Source organism: Octopus bimaculoides, chromosome 1, assembly GCF_046866305.1.
Source record: "Octopus bimaculoides isolate indiv1 chromosome 1, ASM4686630v1, whole genome shotgun sequence".
Lineage (NCBI taxonomy): Eukaryota > Metazoa > Mollusca > Cephalopoda > Octopoda > Octopodidae > Octopus > Octopus bimaculoides.
In genome coordinates, this window is record NC_142928.1 from 133,222,483 (window position 1) to 133,238,138 (window position 15,656).

Below are 15,656 nucleotides of genomic sequence, written 5' to 3' on the forward strand. Positions count from 1 at the left end.
GCAAATAGCTGAGCACTGTACAGACATGCATACCCTTAGCATAGTTCTCAAGGAGATTCAGTGAGACATAGAATGTAACAAGGCCAGCCCTTTGAATTACAGGTACAACTCATTTTTGTCAGCTGAGTGGACTGGAGCAATGTAAAATAAAGAGTCTTGCTCAAGGACACAACATACTGACGGGAATCAAACTCATGACCTTATGATCATGAGCCTTTGCTACCCTAACCCCAAAGCCATGTGCCTCCACACTTTCACATCATCAGCATAGCTGGCGAGAGTGGCTGATTGTATGAGTAAGGGCATATCTGAGAGAGCCACCACAAACAGTAGTGGTCCAAGTACAGCTCTCCGAGGGACTCCACTAAGAGTTGATGTCTCATCAGAGAGAGCAGCATTAGCTGCAGCTGTCTAACTACTATCTTACAAAAAGTCATGCAGCCAGTCCCTAGCTTCTCCAACAATATCAAGGTGATGCTCGTATACAACCACCACAGGATGTTAAAACAAGCATATACACAAACACACATACATACACATATTTATTTATAAACATATATTTTGCTGAAAATAACAACGAAGTGTTCCAACTGGATTGTGCAACTTGGCTAATTGGCTTATTCAAAGTGACAATAGATGTGCAGAAGAGCTAATATGTTATATAAAGTTTCAAAATACCAATTTCATTTTTAGTGAATCATATATTACTATATGACATAGTCTGAACTTCACACACTACCCAATCTAAGGATATGATGGGAATCGTGTGAAGTATAGGAGTAGCATGTGAAACTGCTTCCCTAGCCAAATCTTTTGGTAAACTGTTGTGCCTTCAAGCACTTTTAAATTACACACACATGTATGTATATGTGTGTGTGTGTGCATATATATATATATATATATATATATATATATATATATATATACACACACACACACATCATCCTTTTAACTTTCACTTTCCATGGGCTAAGCAGAATTTATTAAGACAGGAAGGATGTCTTTTTTGTTATGAACCTGTTTCCCCATGGCTAGACATGTCTTCACAGAATACTAGAAATGAATGACACTGCTTGTATAACAGTGACAATCATTTTATAGCTATCACAAGGACACACACACATATACACCAGTGTGTGTGAGGCAAGCTTCTTTCAGTTTTCATCAAGTAAATTCACTCAGAAGGCTTTGGTTGGCACAAGGTTCTAGTAGAAGATATTTGCCCAAGGTAAAACCTAGTGAGATTGAACACAGAATCATGTGGTTGGGAAGCAAACTTCTGAACAACATTGCCATTCCTGAACCTATGGCAATGCATCTGCCAATGTATATATTATATCTTGTGTGTACAGTTAGATGTATGATTACTACTGGTGAGTTTGGAGCTCCACATAGTGTATCATTGTCCAGCCTGCTTCCAGTATAGTAGTGCATATATGTGTGATGAGTGTGTGTATGTGTGTGCATATATATATATATATATATATATATATATATACACACACACACACACACATGTATATACATATCATCATCATTTAACGTCTGTCTTCCATGTTGGTATGGGTTGAACAGTTTGACAGGAGATGGCAAGCCAGAGGACTTCGGTTAGATCCACTATCTGTTTTGGCATGGTTTTTATGGCTGGATACCCTTCCTATATATATATATATATATATATATATATATTGGATTGGACTACGTTTCATTGTCCATGTTCATCCACTGCAGAATGAATGAAGGCCTCAGCATGTTCTCTCCAGCAGAAAATAGCTTGAGATCATACTGGTTTGATAAGCCTACTCTTCCACACTGGCTCGACATGGCTTGGCAGAGAATGCAGTTTTTGTACTCTTACCCAGGAGTAGTTAAGTCGATTACATCAACCCCAGTGCTCAACTGGTATTTATTTTAACGACCCCAAAAGGATCAAAGGCAAAGTCGACCTCTGCAGAATTTGAACTCTGAACATAAATACAAGACACCACCAAGCATTTCATGCAACATGCTAACGATTCTGCCAGCTCACCATATACATGTACATACACACACACACACATATATATATATATATATATATATATATATATATATGTATGTATTGAGAGAGAGTGAGCAAGAGAGCAATCTAATAATCAGCATCTTGTAAGAAATTTTTTTTTATAAGCAGAAAGTTTTTACAATTTAAGTCTATAGTTAAAGATGTCTTGCACCAAATCCCAAAATTTTCGACTAATAAAAAAAAATTTTCTTTCAAAATACTGATTATTATAATACTGCTTTATTATAAAGCTGGTTATAAAGAAAAAAAATAGAACATATCTCTAATTGTGTAAAAATGTATGTACGTACGTATGTGTATGTATATATATATATATATATATATATATATATATATATTTATTTATACATATATATATATGTATACATGTATGTTGGTGCATGTGTGTGTGTGTGTGTGTATATATTATCATTATCATCATCATTTAGCATCTGTTGTCCATGCTGGTATGGGTCGGATGGTTTGACCAGGGCTGGGAAACTGATGCGTTGCACCAGACTCCAGTCTGGTTTAGCATGGTTTCTACAGCTGGATGCCCTTCCTAACACCAACCACTCCAAGAGTGTAATGAGTGCTTTTACATATCACCAGCACAGGGGCCAGTTGAGTGACACCAGTATCGGCCACATTGCCTCTGTGAGGCCTAACACTCAAAAGGTGCTTTTTACATGCTAGTTGCATGACACCAACAATGGCCACAAGTGTGATTTCACTTGGCTTGACAGGTCTTCTCAACATGTGTATCATATATATATATATATATATATATATATATATATATATATATATACACACACACACACACACACACACACACACACACGTATATATTTAAAAAGACAATATCACCATCATCTTCATCATTGTTTAACGTCCGCTTTCCATGCTAGCATGGGTTGGACAATTTGACTGAGGACTGGCAAATCAGATGGCTGCACCAGGCTCCAATCTGATCTGGCAGAGTTTCTACACCTGGATGCCCTTCCTAATGCCAACCACTCTGAGAGTGTAGTGGGTGCTTTTACGTGCCACCAGCATGAGGGCCAGTCAGGCAGTACTGGCAACGACCATGCTCAAGTGGTGTTTTTTACGTGCCACCTGCACAGGGTAAAGCCACCAAGATGATGGTGTCTTTTCCCGTGAATGTGCATAAACTTTAGGACTAATAAATTAGATGATATTATGGTATTATCCAAATAATAACCGTTCATCTTAAGTTGATACCTTTTAATTAAGAAGCAAAATATAGCGTATCTCTGAATGTGTTTCAAGTAGTTTTACAGCACACATTACTTGATTTAAATAAAGCTGAAGATAAAAAAAAAAATTATGAAGCCACAATGCACTGCTGTATTAGAACCGCAAGTGAGATGGACAAATGAAGATAATCACTTTCGCAATTGAATGAAATTTATCCTTAATGAATGAAAGCAGGTGAAATGTTAACTGTGAGCATGAAGAATGTTTTGGTTAGCTTATCATGCAGTGATCAGGGACCATTTTTGAAATATTCCAAGAGTTCAGAGAAAGAAGAATTAGACATGGTGAAGTTTACTAACTGAAGACTAACAAATACTGGAGATGGAAAAAAAAAAGGTGGGAGAAGGGGGAATATGAGTAAGCAGATAGAGTATATGGTTACTTACTGTAGCCCATTCCTTGAAGAAAGTACCGGAAAGCCTCACACACTTTGGCTGGTTGCTCCTCAAGGGGCATACCACCACAATCAGCAATCTAAAACAAAAACAGAAATTTTTTTATTTGAAAAAAAAACAGGTTATTTTTTATCTTTTACTTGTTTCAGTCATTGGGCTGCTGCCATGCTGGAGCACTACTTTGAATGGTTTAATCAAACAAATTGCTTTTTAAGCCTGGTACTTATTCTATTGACTTCTTTTGCTAAACCACTAAACTACAGGGACATTAACAACCCAACACTGGTTGTCAAATGGTGGTTGGCATTCCGTCGGTTACGACGTCGAGGGTTCCAGTTCATCCGATCAACGGAACAGCCTGCTCGTGAAATTAACGTGCAAGTGGCTGAGCACTCCACAGACACGTGTACCCTTAACGTAGTTCTCGGGGATATTCAGCGTGACACAGTGTGACAAGGCTGACCCTTTGAATTACAGGTACAACAGAAACAGGAAGAAAGAGTGAGAGAAAGTTGTGGTGAAAGAGTACAGCACGGTTCACCACCATCCCCTGCCGGAGCCTCGTGGAGCTTTAGGTGTTTTCGCTCAATAAACACTCACAATGCTCGGTCTGGGAATCGAAACCGCGATCCTACGACTGCGCGTCCGCTGCCCTAACCACTGGGTCATTGCGCCTCCACTAGTCAAGTGGTATGGTGGGGACAAACAACACCATCATCATCATCATCAACATTTAACGTCTGTTTTCCATACTGGCATAGGTTGGACAGCTTGACAAGAGATGGCAAAGCCAAGGGCTGCACCAGGTTTCCAAATCTGTTTTGGCTTAGTTTCTACAGCTGGATTCCCTTCCTAATGTCAACTACTTTACAGAGTGTACTGGATGTTATTCACTGGGTGTAAAAGTGACCAATAAAATAAATACCAGACTTTAAAATTATTATTAGGATCTATTTGTTCAGTTGAGCCTTCAGGGTGGTACCCCAACATGGCCATAGTCCGATGACAAACACAAGTAAAAGAAAGAGGATAACAGCAACAGAACAAACTAAGAAGTACTAGAATGCTGGAATAAGATTTTGACATCAGAATTACATTGTCAACACCTTTCTGTGAACGATAATAGGCCTTGTTTCATGAATTCAAATGAAAAGTTAAAGAATGAAAAAAAGCAGCTATGAAATACCTTAACGAAATCAGTCTCCTGAGGATCCATCCTTCCATTCATATTAACAACTTCATCAAGATGAGGAGAGTCATCACCAACCAGCAGCATAGTGCGGCATCTGAAAGATTAAAAAAAAAAAAAACCATATTGTATTATAATCCTATAAATAATTCATTCTACTACAGGGACGGGGCCTGAACTTTTGAGAGATGGAGCTGGTTGATTACACCGATCCCAGGGCTTGACTAGTATTTATTTTATCAACCCTGAAAGGACAAAAACAAAGTCAACCTTGGTGGAATTTGGACTCAGAACATAAATCTGGAAGAAATGTCGCTAAGGATTTTTTGTCCGGCATGCTGACTATTCTGCAGCTTACCACCTTGATTCTGTAACTAATTAAAATATTAGAATATTGTAAGCAAGCTCAATCATTAGAAAGAACCATGTATAATTCCAGGGTCTTATAATCATACTTCATGACACAAAAGATAAGTAGTGAAGGTGGGAGAAAGAAAATCTTGTACAGAATAAAGTAATAATTCTTGGGATGAAGTCTTTGTTTCTAATAGGGCATAGGGGCTACCCAAATGGTATATTTGTGAAGTCAACTAAATGATAAATAGGAGAGTATTGTAGTTCACTTGAAGCATTGTGTATTGTTTGTAAAGAATAAAAAGTTAAGAATGGTACAACAATGCACTATAAAACAAGTCCGATGATATTTCGGATATTTCGGAATTACAATTGTAATTCCGAAATATCATCGGACTATAGATAACCAAATTACAACAGGTATATAGTCCATTTTTTTGTTTTGTAGTGCATTGTTGTACCATTCTAAACTTTTTATTCTTTAAATGATAAATATTTCACAAAGAAATATCTTCCACTTTTTTTTTTTATTTTAAATATTTGAGAAAGATTTTGACAAGATTCCATGCTCAACAGTCAGGTAAGCAATAAGAAAGCTCTGCGTAGATATATGTGTGTTGTGATCTCATTTCAATTAAGTAAATAAGAGAGTGCTTATTAAAGATCATGATTACTGAGAAATTTACTATATGCAAAGATATTCCCAAATGTCTATTCTCAACACATTTCTTTTCATTGTAGAATGCTAAAATGTAACATAATCTTTCTTGACCTCCTACTTCCAGGACACCATTAAATGGTAACATCAAAGGAATTTATGACTGAATTGCTTATTGAGGCCTATTGCAGAATCTATAAAAGGGGTTTAAAAATTTGATAGAGTATGCTTTAGTTCACATGTTCATCGTATGGGCCCAAAACTTAAACAACAGAAAAATGGTTCTTGAATAATGTGCAGAAGAAGGTAAGCATGCGATATACTGTAGATTGTCCTCTTAGCCAATACGCTGCTGTGGGTGCTGCTGAATGATGGACTCTAGTGATGATGCCATTCCATCCTTTTTCATCCATGGCACTGGCCTTAGCAAGAAGTGTGTTTTTGAATTGATGAGATATAACAGATGCATAAGAGTAGCTTACATAGTAATTATACATGACCTGAAGATCATTAATTGTACAGCAGGTACCCCAAAAGTAGAAATAATCTGGTGATGCATCTTTAGTAGATCTAGTGATAACTTAGTGACTAAAGTTAGAAGAGTGTGTGGAACAAGTTCCTTGGAAACAAAACGTTTGCCTTCATACAAAAGATACAACAAATGGTAATGAATACTAAAAAATCTAGAATGGTTGCTTAGATATCATCATTATCGTTTGTCTTCCATGCCAGCATGAACTGGGTGGTTTGACAGGATTACAAGTCATAGGATTGTGTCATGCTGCAATGTCTGTTCTGCCATGGTTTCGATAGCTGAATGCACTTCCTCACATCTATCACTCTACAGAGTGTGGTGGGTACTTTTTTTTTTATGTCACTGGCACTAGTGAGGTCACCGAGTAGCTCACAAGACAAGACCTCTTGATTGAGAGGGTGTAGTATTGAAGAAGGTGGCTTATGCCAAGTTTTGATAGAGGGGTGGGAACAGGTGTCTTCTTGTAGAGGAGATATATGGCTAACCCTGCTGGAAAAACAGTTTAGTATTTTCTACTGGATAAGCTATGTGTGTGTGTGTGTGTGTGTGTGTGTGTGTGTGTGTGTGTGTGTGTCTGTGTAAGAAAGATTGAGCACAAGGGAGTTGAAGAAATAGTTGGACAAAGAGATTAGCTAAGGATATACTAATATTAGTATGAAATGTAATCTGAATAAATTATATATTCTACATTTAGAAAGTGATAGGAGTTAGCAGTTAAAGGGTACCCCCAGTGGAGGCAAACTAAGGAAATATTTTAAAGAAATAGTTAGAACAGACAAAAGAGAAGATAAAGATTCTCAGTAAACAGAACTGAAATGCATAAAGAAATACAATCCAAATAATCCTTTCTACTGTAGGCACAAGGTCTGAGATTTGGGGGGAGGGGTTAAGTCAATTACATTGACCCCAGTACTCCACTGGTTCTTAATTTATCGACCTTGAAAGGGATGAAAGGCAAAGTCAATGTCAGCGGAATTTGAACTCGAAACATAAGGACAGATGAAATGCTGCTAAACATTTTGCCTGACATGCTAACGATTCTGCCAGCTTGCCATATACAACCCGTATAAAAAGAGACAAAGATTCTTGACACTTACTTTACATTCTTCACAGTGTTCCTGCGAATATTATCCAGTTCTCGGATCAAACCAAGATCAGTTCGTCTGAAATAGAAGAAGAGAAAAGAAATATAACTTTGCTAAACTTTATCCATTGTATGGATTCTTAATGAAAGTCTAAAAAGTTTAAAAGTATCTACCTCAGATAAGATTCTATGAATAATGCCAGGTTTTGTGGATTAATAGCTTTGATGCAGTCCTTGTACACATTGACTAAATCATGGTTTTCCCATCGAGTTTTCTAGGTAAAAACAATAATTATATGAAATAACACAATCTTATAAAACAATAAAACAATAACAAAGGCCACAAACGTTAATCAACATCAATACTTGTGCTTCTTGTATTGAAACTGAGGGATGAAAGATAAAGTTAATTCCAATGAAATTTGAACTCATAATGCAAAGGGACATAACTATATATCACAAATTGCTCTACCAGTTTACTAGCTATCCAATGCCCTAACCCTTTAGCATTCAGATTATTCTGTCAAATATAATGCTTATTTATTCATATTGTTTTGATTTAATCCTGCATTATCTTAGAGCTTTTGATATGTGATTGTTTATTGGAGAAGCGGTGTGAGAGGCTGGATCAGGATGGCTTGAACATAAAAAAGATACAATATTTTAAATGCTAAAGGGTTAACAATCATATGTTGTATGGTAGAATTGTTAGAGTGTCTAAGAAAATCCTCTGAAACATTTAGATATCATCTGCTACATTGAGTTCAAATTTGCCTTTCACCCTTCTGGGGATTGATAAAGTGCCACTGAAAGTAAAGAGGTTGGGTTAATCAACTATACTTTTCCACTAAAATGTGTTACTTGTGCCAATGATGAAAAATCAATAAAAATAATGATTACTTATTGAGGAGGTAGACCACACATTTACAGTTGAAAGGAATGAGATAATGTTACAGTTATGGCTTTTGTCAATTATGTTTCAGCTTGATTACATCAACCCCAGTACTCGACTGGTATTTATTTTATCGACCCTGAAAGGATGAAAGGCGAAGTCAACCTCGGTGGAATTTGAACTCAGAACATAAAGACGGACAAAATGCTGCTAAACATTTTGTCTGGGGTACTAACAATTCTGCCAGCTAGCTGCCTTATTCACCAAAATAATAATGAGGTCTTACATTATGAGCACAGAGCAACCAATTTGTAAAGGGAGAGGATTAGATGATTGGACTCAACTTCAGCATCATTATTTAACAACCATTTTTCCATCCTGACATGGGTTGGGCATTTTGTTAGGAATTAAGATGCCAGAACGTTGCACTCCAATATCTGCTTTAGCATGGTTTCTACAAGTGGATGCCCTTCTACAAGTGGATGCACCAACCACATCACAATGTGTTAAGTGCTTTTCTTTTTTTTTGGGTGATACCAACACTAGTAAATTCACCAAGTACTCACAAGACAAAACCCCTCAAAATGGGGTACCATATGTGAATATATTTGATATTTATTTTGTCAAATCCAGAGAGTTGAAAGACAACACTGCAATCTTTCTCCCACTGGATTTGAACTCAAAATGTAACACACTATAGCTAAACGCCACTATGCATTTAGTCAGGCACTCTATCAATTCTACTAGTTTGCCACTTATTAACCACAATGATACTAATATCACATTTTTTTGGTACCATTATTGACATTCTGTTTATTGATTATGTTTAAGATATTCAGGAGTACAACATACCTTTCCGAACCAATGCCACAAGAGATACTCTTCAGTAAAGTTTGTCATTTGACCACTAAACAAATACCACATGTTCATCTATAATGTCAAAGAAAACAAAAGTAGATTAAATACATTACACAGTGGGTTTAAGAGGTTAAAAACTGTCAGTGAATGTAACATAAAATTTCCAGTACAAAGAAAAAAAAAACAGATTTAGAATACCCATTATCATAAAGTAGAAAGCTTTTATATAAGTTTGTATTTGAATAACAAATTTTTGGTTTCATTTGATTTTTCTTCAACTGATACAAGGCCACACACACACACACACACACACACACACACAACGGGGCAGAAATATAATGAGGTGAATCAGACCAGATCTTGCAAGATTTGAACATAAAATTTGGAGGAGTAAAATTAAATACAGTAAGGAATTTTGTTCTGCTTTTTAACCTTTCTGTACTCAATTTTAACTGATGATTTTTATTTATTTGCTACAAAAGCAACACACAAAAAGTGGTGGGGTTACATTAAAATCATATAAATGAAAAAAAAATTAATACAAAATTTTATATACACAGCATACAAAATTTTATAACATCCCCAGAGTAGACTGTCATTTAGAGTTAATCAAGGAATTCCGAGCAATCTTAGATTACCCTTTCAAGGGTAACTGCCTTCTAGCAGTTGTCATTCTCCAGCTTATAGGCACATGCTCACCATTGAACTGGGCCATGTTCACTCATCATCTTTTAATAAATTTAGTAATAAGAAGGAAGGCTGCCCTTACCTCCCTACATTCACCTTGCACTTTAAATGAAACTTCAAAAAGTCAATGAGGGGCTTGATGGACAGAAGAAAACTCCTGTCATGAGTTCTTTCATTGTACTCATCACACAACCTCTCTTATCAGAAATATTATCCAGAAGAGAACCAACTACACTTCTCAGCTAAAGGAAATTGGCCAGGGTGATTTTCATGAGGGAGTCAGTGAATAGCTAGATCCATCTTACATAATAATAGTTTTTTGAAACAACTCCACAAGTCAGTAACACTCTCACACTGGATAGGTATACACACAATCAGAACAGTCTCTTTGTTCTACATGCATCACAGACAGACCTGGCTAACAACACTTCCATGTCTGCAGAGTCACAAACCTTTACAACCACCATGTAATGTAGAGACCACACACACACACACACACACACACACACACACACACAAGGAGTTTCTTTCAGTTTCCATCTACCATATTTGTTCACACAGTTTTGATCCTTCTGCAGTTATAGTAGAAGACTCTTGCCCAAGATGCCATGCAGTGAGATTGAATCTGAAACCAAGTGGTTGAGAAGTAAACTTCTAAACCACACAGTCATACACAAAAAGTTTGTTGTCAAAAATAACATAATTGTACTTAAATATTCAGTGTGCACATATGTGTGTCAGACGAAAAAAGAATTAGTCAACATAAGATATTTGTACTCACTTCCTAAAACTTAGAGGAAACATTGCTCAATGCCCAAGTAAACAGAATGGTCATGACTTGAGACATATTGATCACAGGTCTGCTCAGTTAGTGTAGACCTAAGGTTAAATGATAACCACCCCATTGATCTGATGGGGATTGCGAAGATTGTGGGTACTGCTTCTCACCTCATAGAAAATAACAAAATAATTTTTTTTTAAAGAAAAAGAGCTAATTTCTAGTTTGTGAAAAATGTCAACATCAACAAAAACAACAATGAAACTTACTTTTTGGTAGCCCCATTCTATCCATCCAGGAGCATCACAAGTGGGATTAATCACCACCAACGAATCGACAAAGCTTGGGTGACACAACTGGAATGACAATTAGGAACAGAGTCATATTATACTATTCAATAACAGAAAAGAGTAAAGCAGGTAATTATGAATATATGAATAATGAAAATCCAAATTTTCTTGGAAATAAGTGAAATTAGAAGTTTATAATTCACATTAATAATTAATCAATATACATATGCTTCAGAATGTAACTTCAGTTGAGTACAAAGTGGTAATAAGAAATTAAAATGACAAAGGAAAGAACAATTAGGTCATGAACTTAATTAGCTCACTTCTGTTTCTGCTATCAGATGCAATACACTCATAGTTGAGTGCTTGGGTGTCACTCTATAGCTTCATCAAAGTTTCAAACATGAAGTGCAATAAACTCCGATGAAGCTGCATGGTGATAAACAAGCATTCAACTATGAGTGCATTCCACCTTATAAGCAGAATTAGTTATAAGCTAATTAAGTCCATAATTATTAATTCTTTTGTCATTCTAATTTCTTAATCATTCGATATTCGGAACATTAAACAGAATAACTTCATCATCTATATTTAAAATATATCTTACATATTACAACTGAAAATGAATGTGGGTGGGGGTTGGTATGTCCTCGTTTTGCACCAAAACAGCTCGACCAATTTTTCTTAAACTTCACACACACATTGCTTATGTGTCTGGGGAGGTTTTAAGCATAAATTGATTTCGAAAAAATGTTCTGGTACGGTGGAGGAATAACATTTGCAGCTGACAGGCTAGGACTTCAATGACCCTCAAGTAAGTTTTGGTCATTAAAAGCTTTCACTTTCGATCCCAGTTGCAACTACAGCAGCAGAGAGGCCATTACAATTGGCACAATAAGTAGGATCTGCGATTTTTGTCAGGCCAAAAAGTGGCCCGAGGAAACCCCAAGCATGTGCTGCTCAAATGGTAAGATTAAAATACTTCCATTTGAAGATCTCCCCGGTCTTTTGGTTGACCTTTTGACTGGGGCTTCGCCTTTCTCTACCGAATTTCTTAAGCATATTCGCGCCTACAACTGCGCCTTCCAAATGATTTTGTTCAGCGCTAACATTAGAAAAGGACAATTCATACCATCCTTTAAAGTTCAGAGGCAAATATATCACAGGCTTGGTTCTCTTCAGCCAATCGATACTGCCTCATCCCAGTTTCTACAACTTTACTTCGTTGGCGACTACACAAACCAGGCTGCCAGACGGCAGTCCTTCTTACCTGGTACCAACCTAGCCTTAATATGTCAGCTCCAGGAGTTGATTCACGAAACAAACAGCTATGTTCATAGTTTTAAGTATGCCTTAGAAATAGCTCATTCTCCAGAGTTCACATTAGTTATCAATGCGGACCATAGGCCTTCTGGGCAACACGCTCATCACTATAATGAGCCCTCATGTAATGAGGTTGCGGTGCTTATGCGAGGTGAACAACACCAAAATAGGGACATAGTCATTTGAACCCACAAAGAGAGGCATATACCACAGTGCCATGTTCACTAACTCTACATATCTACCTTACACAATAGTTACAATATTACAAAAAAGTATTAATTTTTATCTTTCTCAATCATTATATTACCACCGAATATTAAAAACAGTATGCTGATAAATCTCAAAACAACTTTTATGACATCTACACAATAATAAAGTCTAAATAAATATACTTACACTGTATCTAACCAAAATATTGGCTCCAGTACCAACACCAAATCCTATAATCCTTCTTAAGCTGAAATATTGAAAAAGAAAAATTATGTCAATGCATGTGTGTGTGTGTGTGTGTGTGTGTGTGTCTCTGTGTGTGTGTGTGTGTATATATATATATATATATATATATATATATACATAGTGAATTCAAACAAGAAAAACGACAAAAAACAACAAAAAACAACAACGCAAGGACGTGATACAGTTATTGTGTTACTGGACGCTCAGGAAAGGAAAGAAAGAGAATTTGACGTTTCAGGCAAAGCCCTTAGTCGGAAATATAGGAAAGTCCAAAGAAGGGAAGACGGAAGAAGAAAAAAATCGCCAACAATATACACGAGGTTACATTGTGTGTGTGTGTGTGTGTGTGTTCGTGTATGTATATATATGTATATATATATATATATTTCAGTGTAAATGGTTTGTTTATACGATGCCATTTTTACAATCCTGTAAATAATAATAATAGTATTATCATATAAACTTAAAGCATTTGGCGATCACTGTAGAAAAGCTTTCTTTTTTTCTGTCGAGGGCTTATATGCTCTTTTATTAAACTATTTCCCTTAGTCATTGCACGGTGATCACCATAAGCTTTAAGCTTATATAAAAATACCATTATTTATATATATATATATATATATATATATATATATATATATATATATATATATATATGTGTGTGTGTGTGTGTATATATATATATATATATATATATATATATGTGTGTGTGTGTGTGTGTGTGTGTATATATATATATATATATATATATATATATATATAAAATCAAAATAAGCAACACGGATTTTAATGATGGTTGCAGTACGCACGTTTCATGCTACTCCATTTATTTAAGTAATGCGAGCATTACATTAAATGCAATATGTAGAGCAATCTTCAGCTGCACGAGAATGCAGAAAATTACAGTAGAATAGACGTATTATAATTGTGGCAACATTTCAAATCCAAGTGGGAGGAAGAATACATAAAAATCCATCTTGACATAGCCAAGTCTATCAGGCTAGTAATTGGTTCTAGGCAAAAATTCATTACTAAGGATAAGATAGACATAATTTTGTTAGCTAGAAGAACTATTATTGAATTTGATAGCAAGCCCTGGACTAGAGCTGATACCCCAGAAAATTTTGATATACCAATGGGGTCGAGCGATTCGGCTGAAGTTACGAATCTAGTAGGAGTTTACCTCTTATATTGCTTAAATAAAGAAATCCCGGAGCTAAAAGGCGGTCTATATAGTGATGATGCTTTATTCATCATCCCTAGTAATAATAAATCATTCATTGAGAGAATAAGAAAGAAAATTAGAAAATTTTTTTAAAGCTTTAACTTAAATATTACATACGAATATAGTACTAAGATTGTAAATTTTTTAGATACCACTCTTAACATAGAAGCTAGATTATTCCACCCATATAGAAAAGAGAATGAAGTTACTAGATATGTAAGTAGATTATCCAATCATCCACCAAATGTATTAAATTCTACAGTTAAAAGTATTTCTGAGAGAGTTACTAAATTATCTTCCAACATTGATATATTTAATTCTAATTCAAACTACTATAATGTGGCTTTGTCTAAAGCTGGATATGCCCAAAAAATTTCTTTCCTTAATCCTGGTAGGACTTCTCTCCTTGATGCAGATAATAATAATAATAATAATAATAATAATAATAATAATAATAATAATAATAATAATAATAATAATAATAATAATAATAATAACAATAATAATGACAATAATAATAATAATAATCATAGATGTTATAACAAACCTAATAACTTAAGTAGTAATAATAATGGACCAAATAAAAAGCAACCCTATATGCCCAAAAATTTAACTAATAAGAAAAATAATAAAGTACATTTTAATAGTAGACTACATGCTAACACTAGTAATAAACCAATGTTAGTAGACAGTAATGGCGAAACTAATGATATAAATAAAAAGTATCCCACAACTAAAAGAACTACCAATCATAATAATAATATTGTTCTGGGAAGTAATAGTAATCAAAGTATACCCCATACTCACCCACACAATAAATTTAAGAGAAAAAATAAAAACTCTATCTGGTTAAATATCCCCTTCAACTGTGCAATATCCACAAATATTCACAAAAAATTTATGAATATTTTACAAAAAAATTTCCCCTCTTCCCACAGATATAGTAGAATTTTCTCTTGTCATACAGTCAGAGTTTCTTACTCTACCCTTCCTAATGTAGGTTCAATCATAGCTAGGTTAAACAAAAAGAACATTAGGTCAGCTAGAATAAATGAAATTAAAAGTAGTGGATATGGTTGTATGAATAGTAATACAAATAATAATCTAGCAAATACCAATAATGATACTACTAATGATTATATAAATAGAAGTGAAAATAACAATGACAATGGAAATTATGAGGATAATAACAATATGCTTAGTCCTACCAACCATAATTTTAACCAGCAAATAGAATGCAGCAGTAATGATGTTGTGGTTTTAACTGAAGTTGATGATAGGCTCAACTCCAATGAAAATAATAGGAATCAGGGACCTGGTTCATATAATATCAATATGCCTAATGTTGGAGGAATAATTCTAACTGATAACACATCAGGAAACGAGCTAAATAATAATGGAAATGATCAATATATACCTAATAGTAGAATTGAGGAAATGAGTAATAATATTAGTGTAAATAATTGTAATAATGATAATAATAATAATAGAGATATTAGAAATAATATAGGTGGGGTTGATAGCACCACTATGTGCAACTGCAGAAATAAGTCCCATTGTCCCTTATTAGGAATTTGTTGCACCCGTAACGTAGTGTACAGATGCATTAT

The 15,656-nt window shown here is 35.1% G+C and overlaps 1 protein-coding gene across 1 annotated transcript in view; it reads right to left on the reverse strand.

Annotated features, from left to right (window-relative positions):
* Nucleotides 1-12,823, reverse strand: part of LOC106868390 (protein NDRG3) — a 37,808-nt gene extending 24,985 nt beyond the window's left edge. Inside the window, exons 1-7 of the mRNA XM_089358588.1 lie at nt 12,762-12,823; nt 11,022-11,108; nt 9,282-9,359; nt 7,712-7,812; nt 7,551-7,616; nt 4,904-5,003; nt 3,709-3,796 (exon numbers count right to left, since the gene is read on the reverse strand). Of these exons, the coding sequence (XP_089214714.1) occupies nt 3,709-3,796; nt 4,904-5,003; nt 7,551-7,616; nt 7,712-7,812; nt 9,282-9,359 (433 nt within the window). The 5' untranslated portion in view covers nt 11,022-11,108; nt 12,762-12,823. The remainder of the gene's footprint in view (nt 1-3,708; nt 3,797-4,903; nt 5,004-7,550; nt 7,617-7,711; nt 7,813-9,281; nt 9,360-11,021; nt 11,109-12,761) is intronic.
* Nucleotides 12,824-15,656: the final 2,833 nt, after the last annotated feature.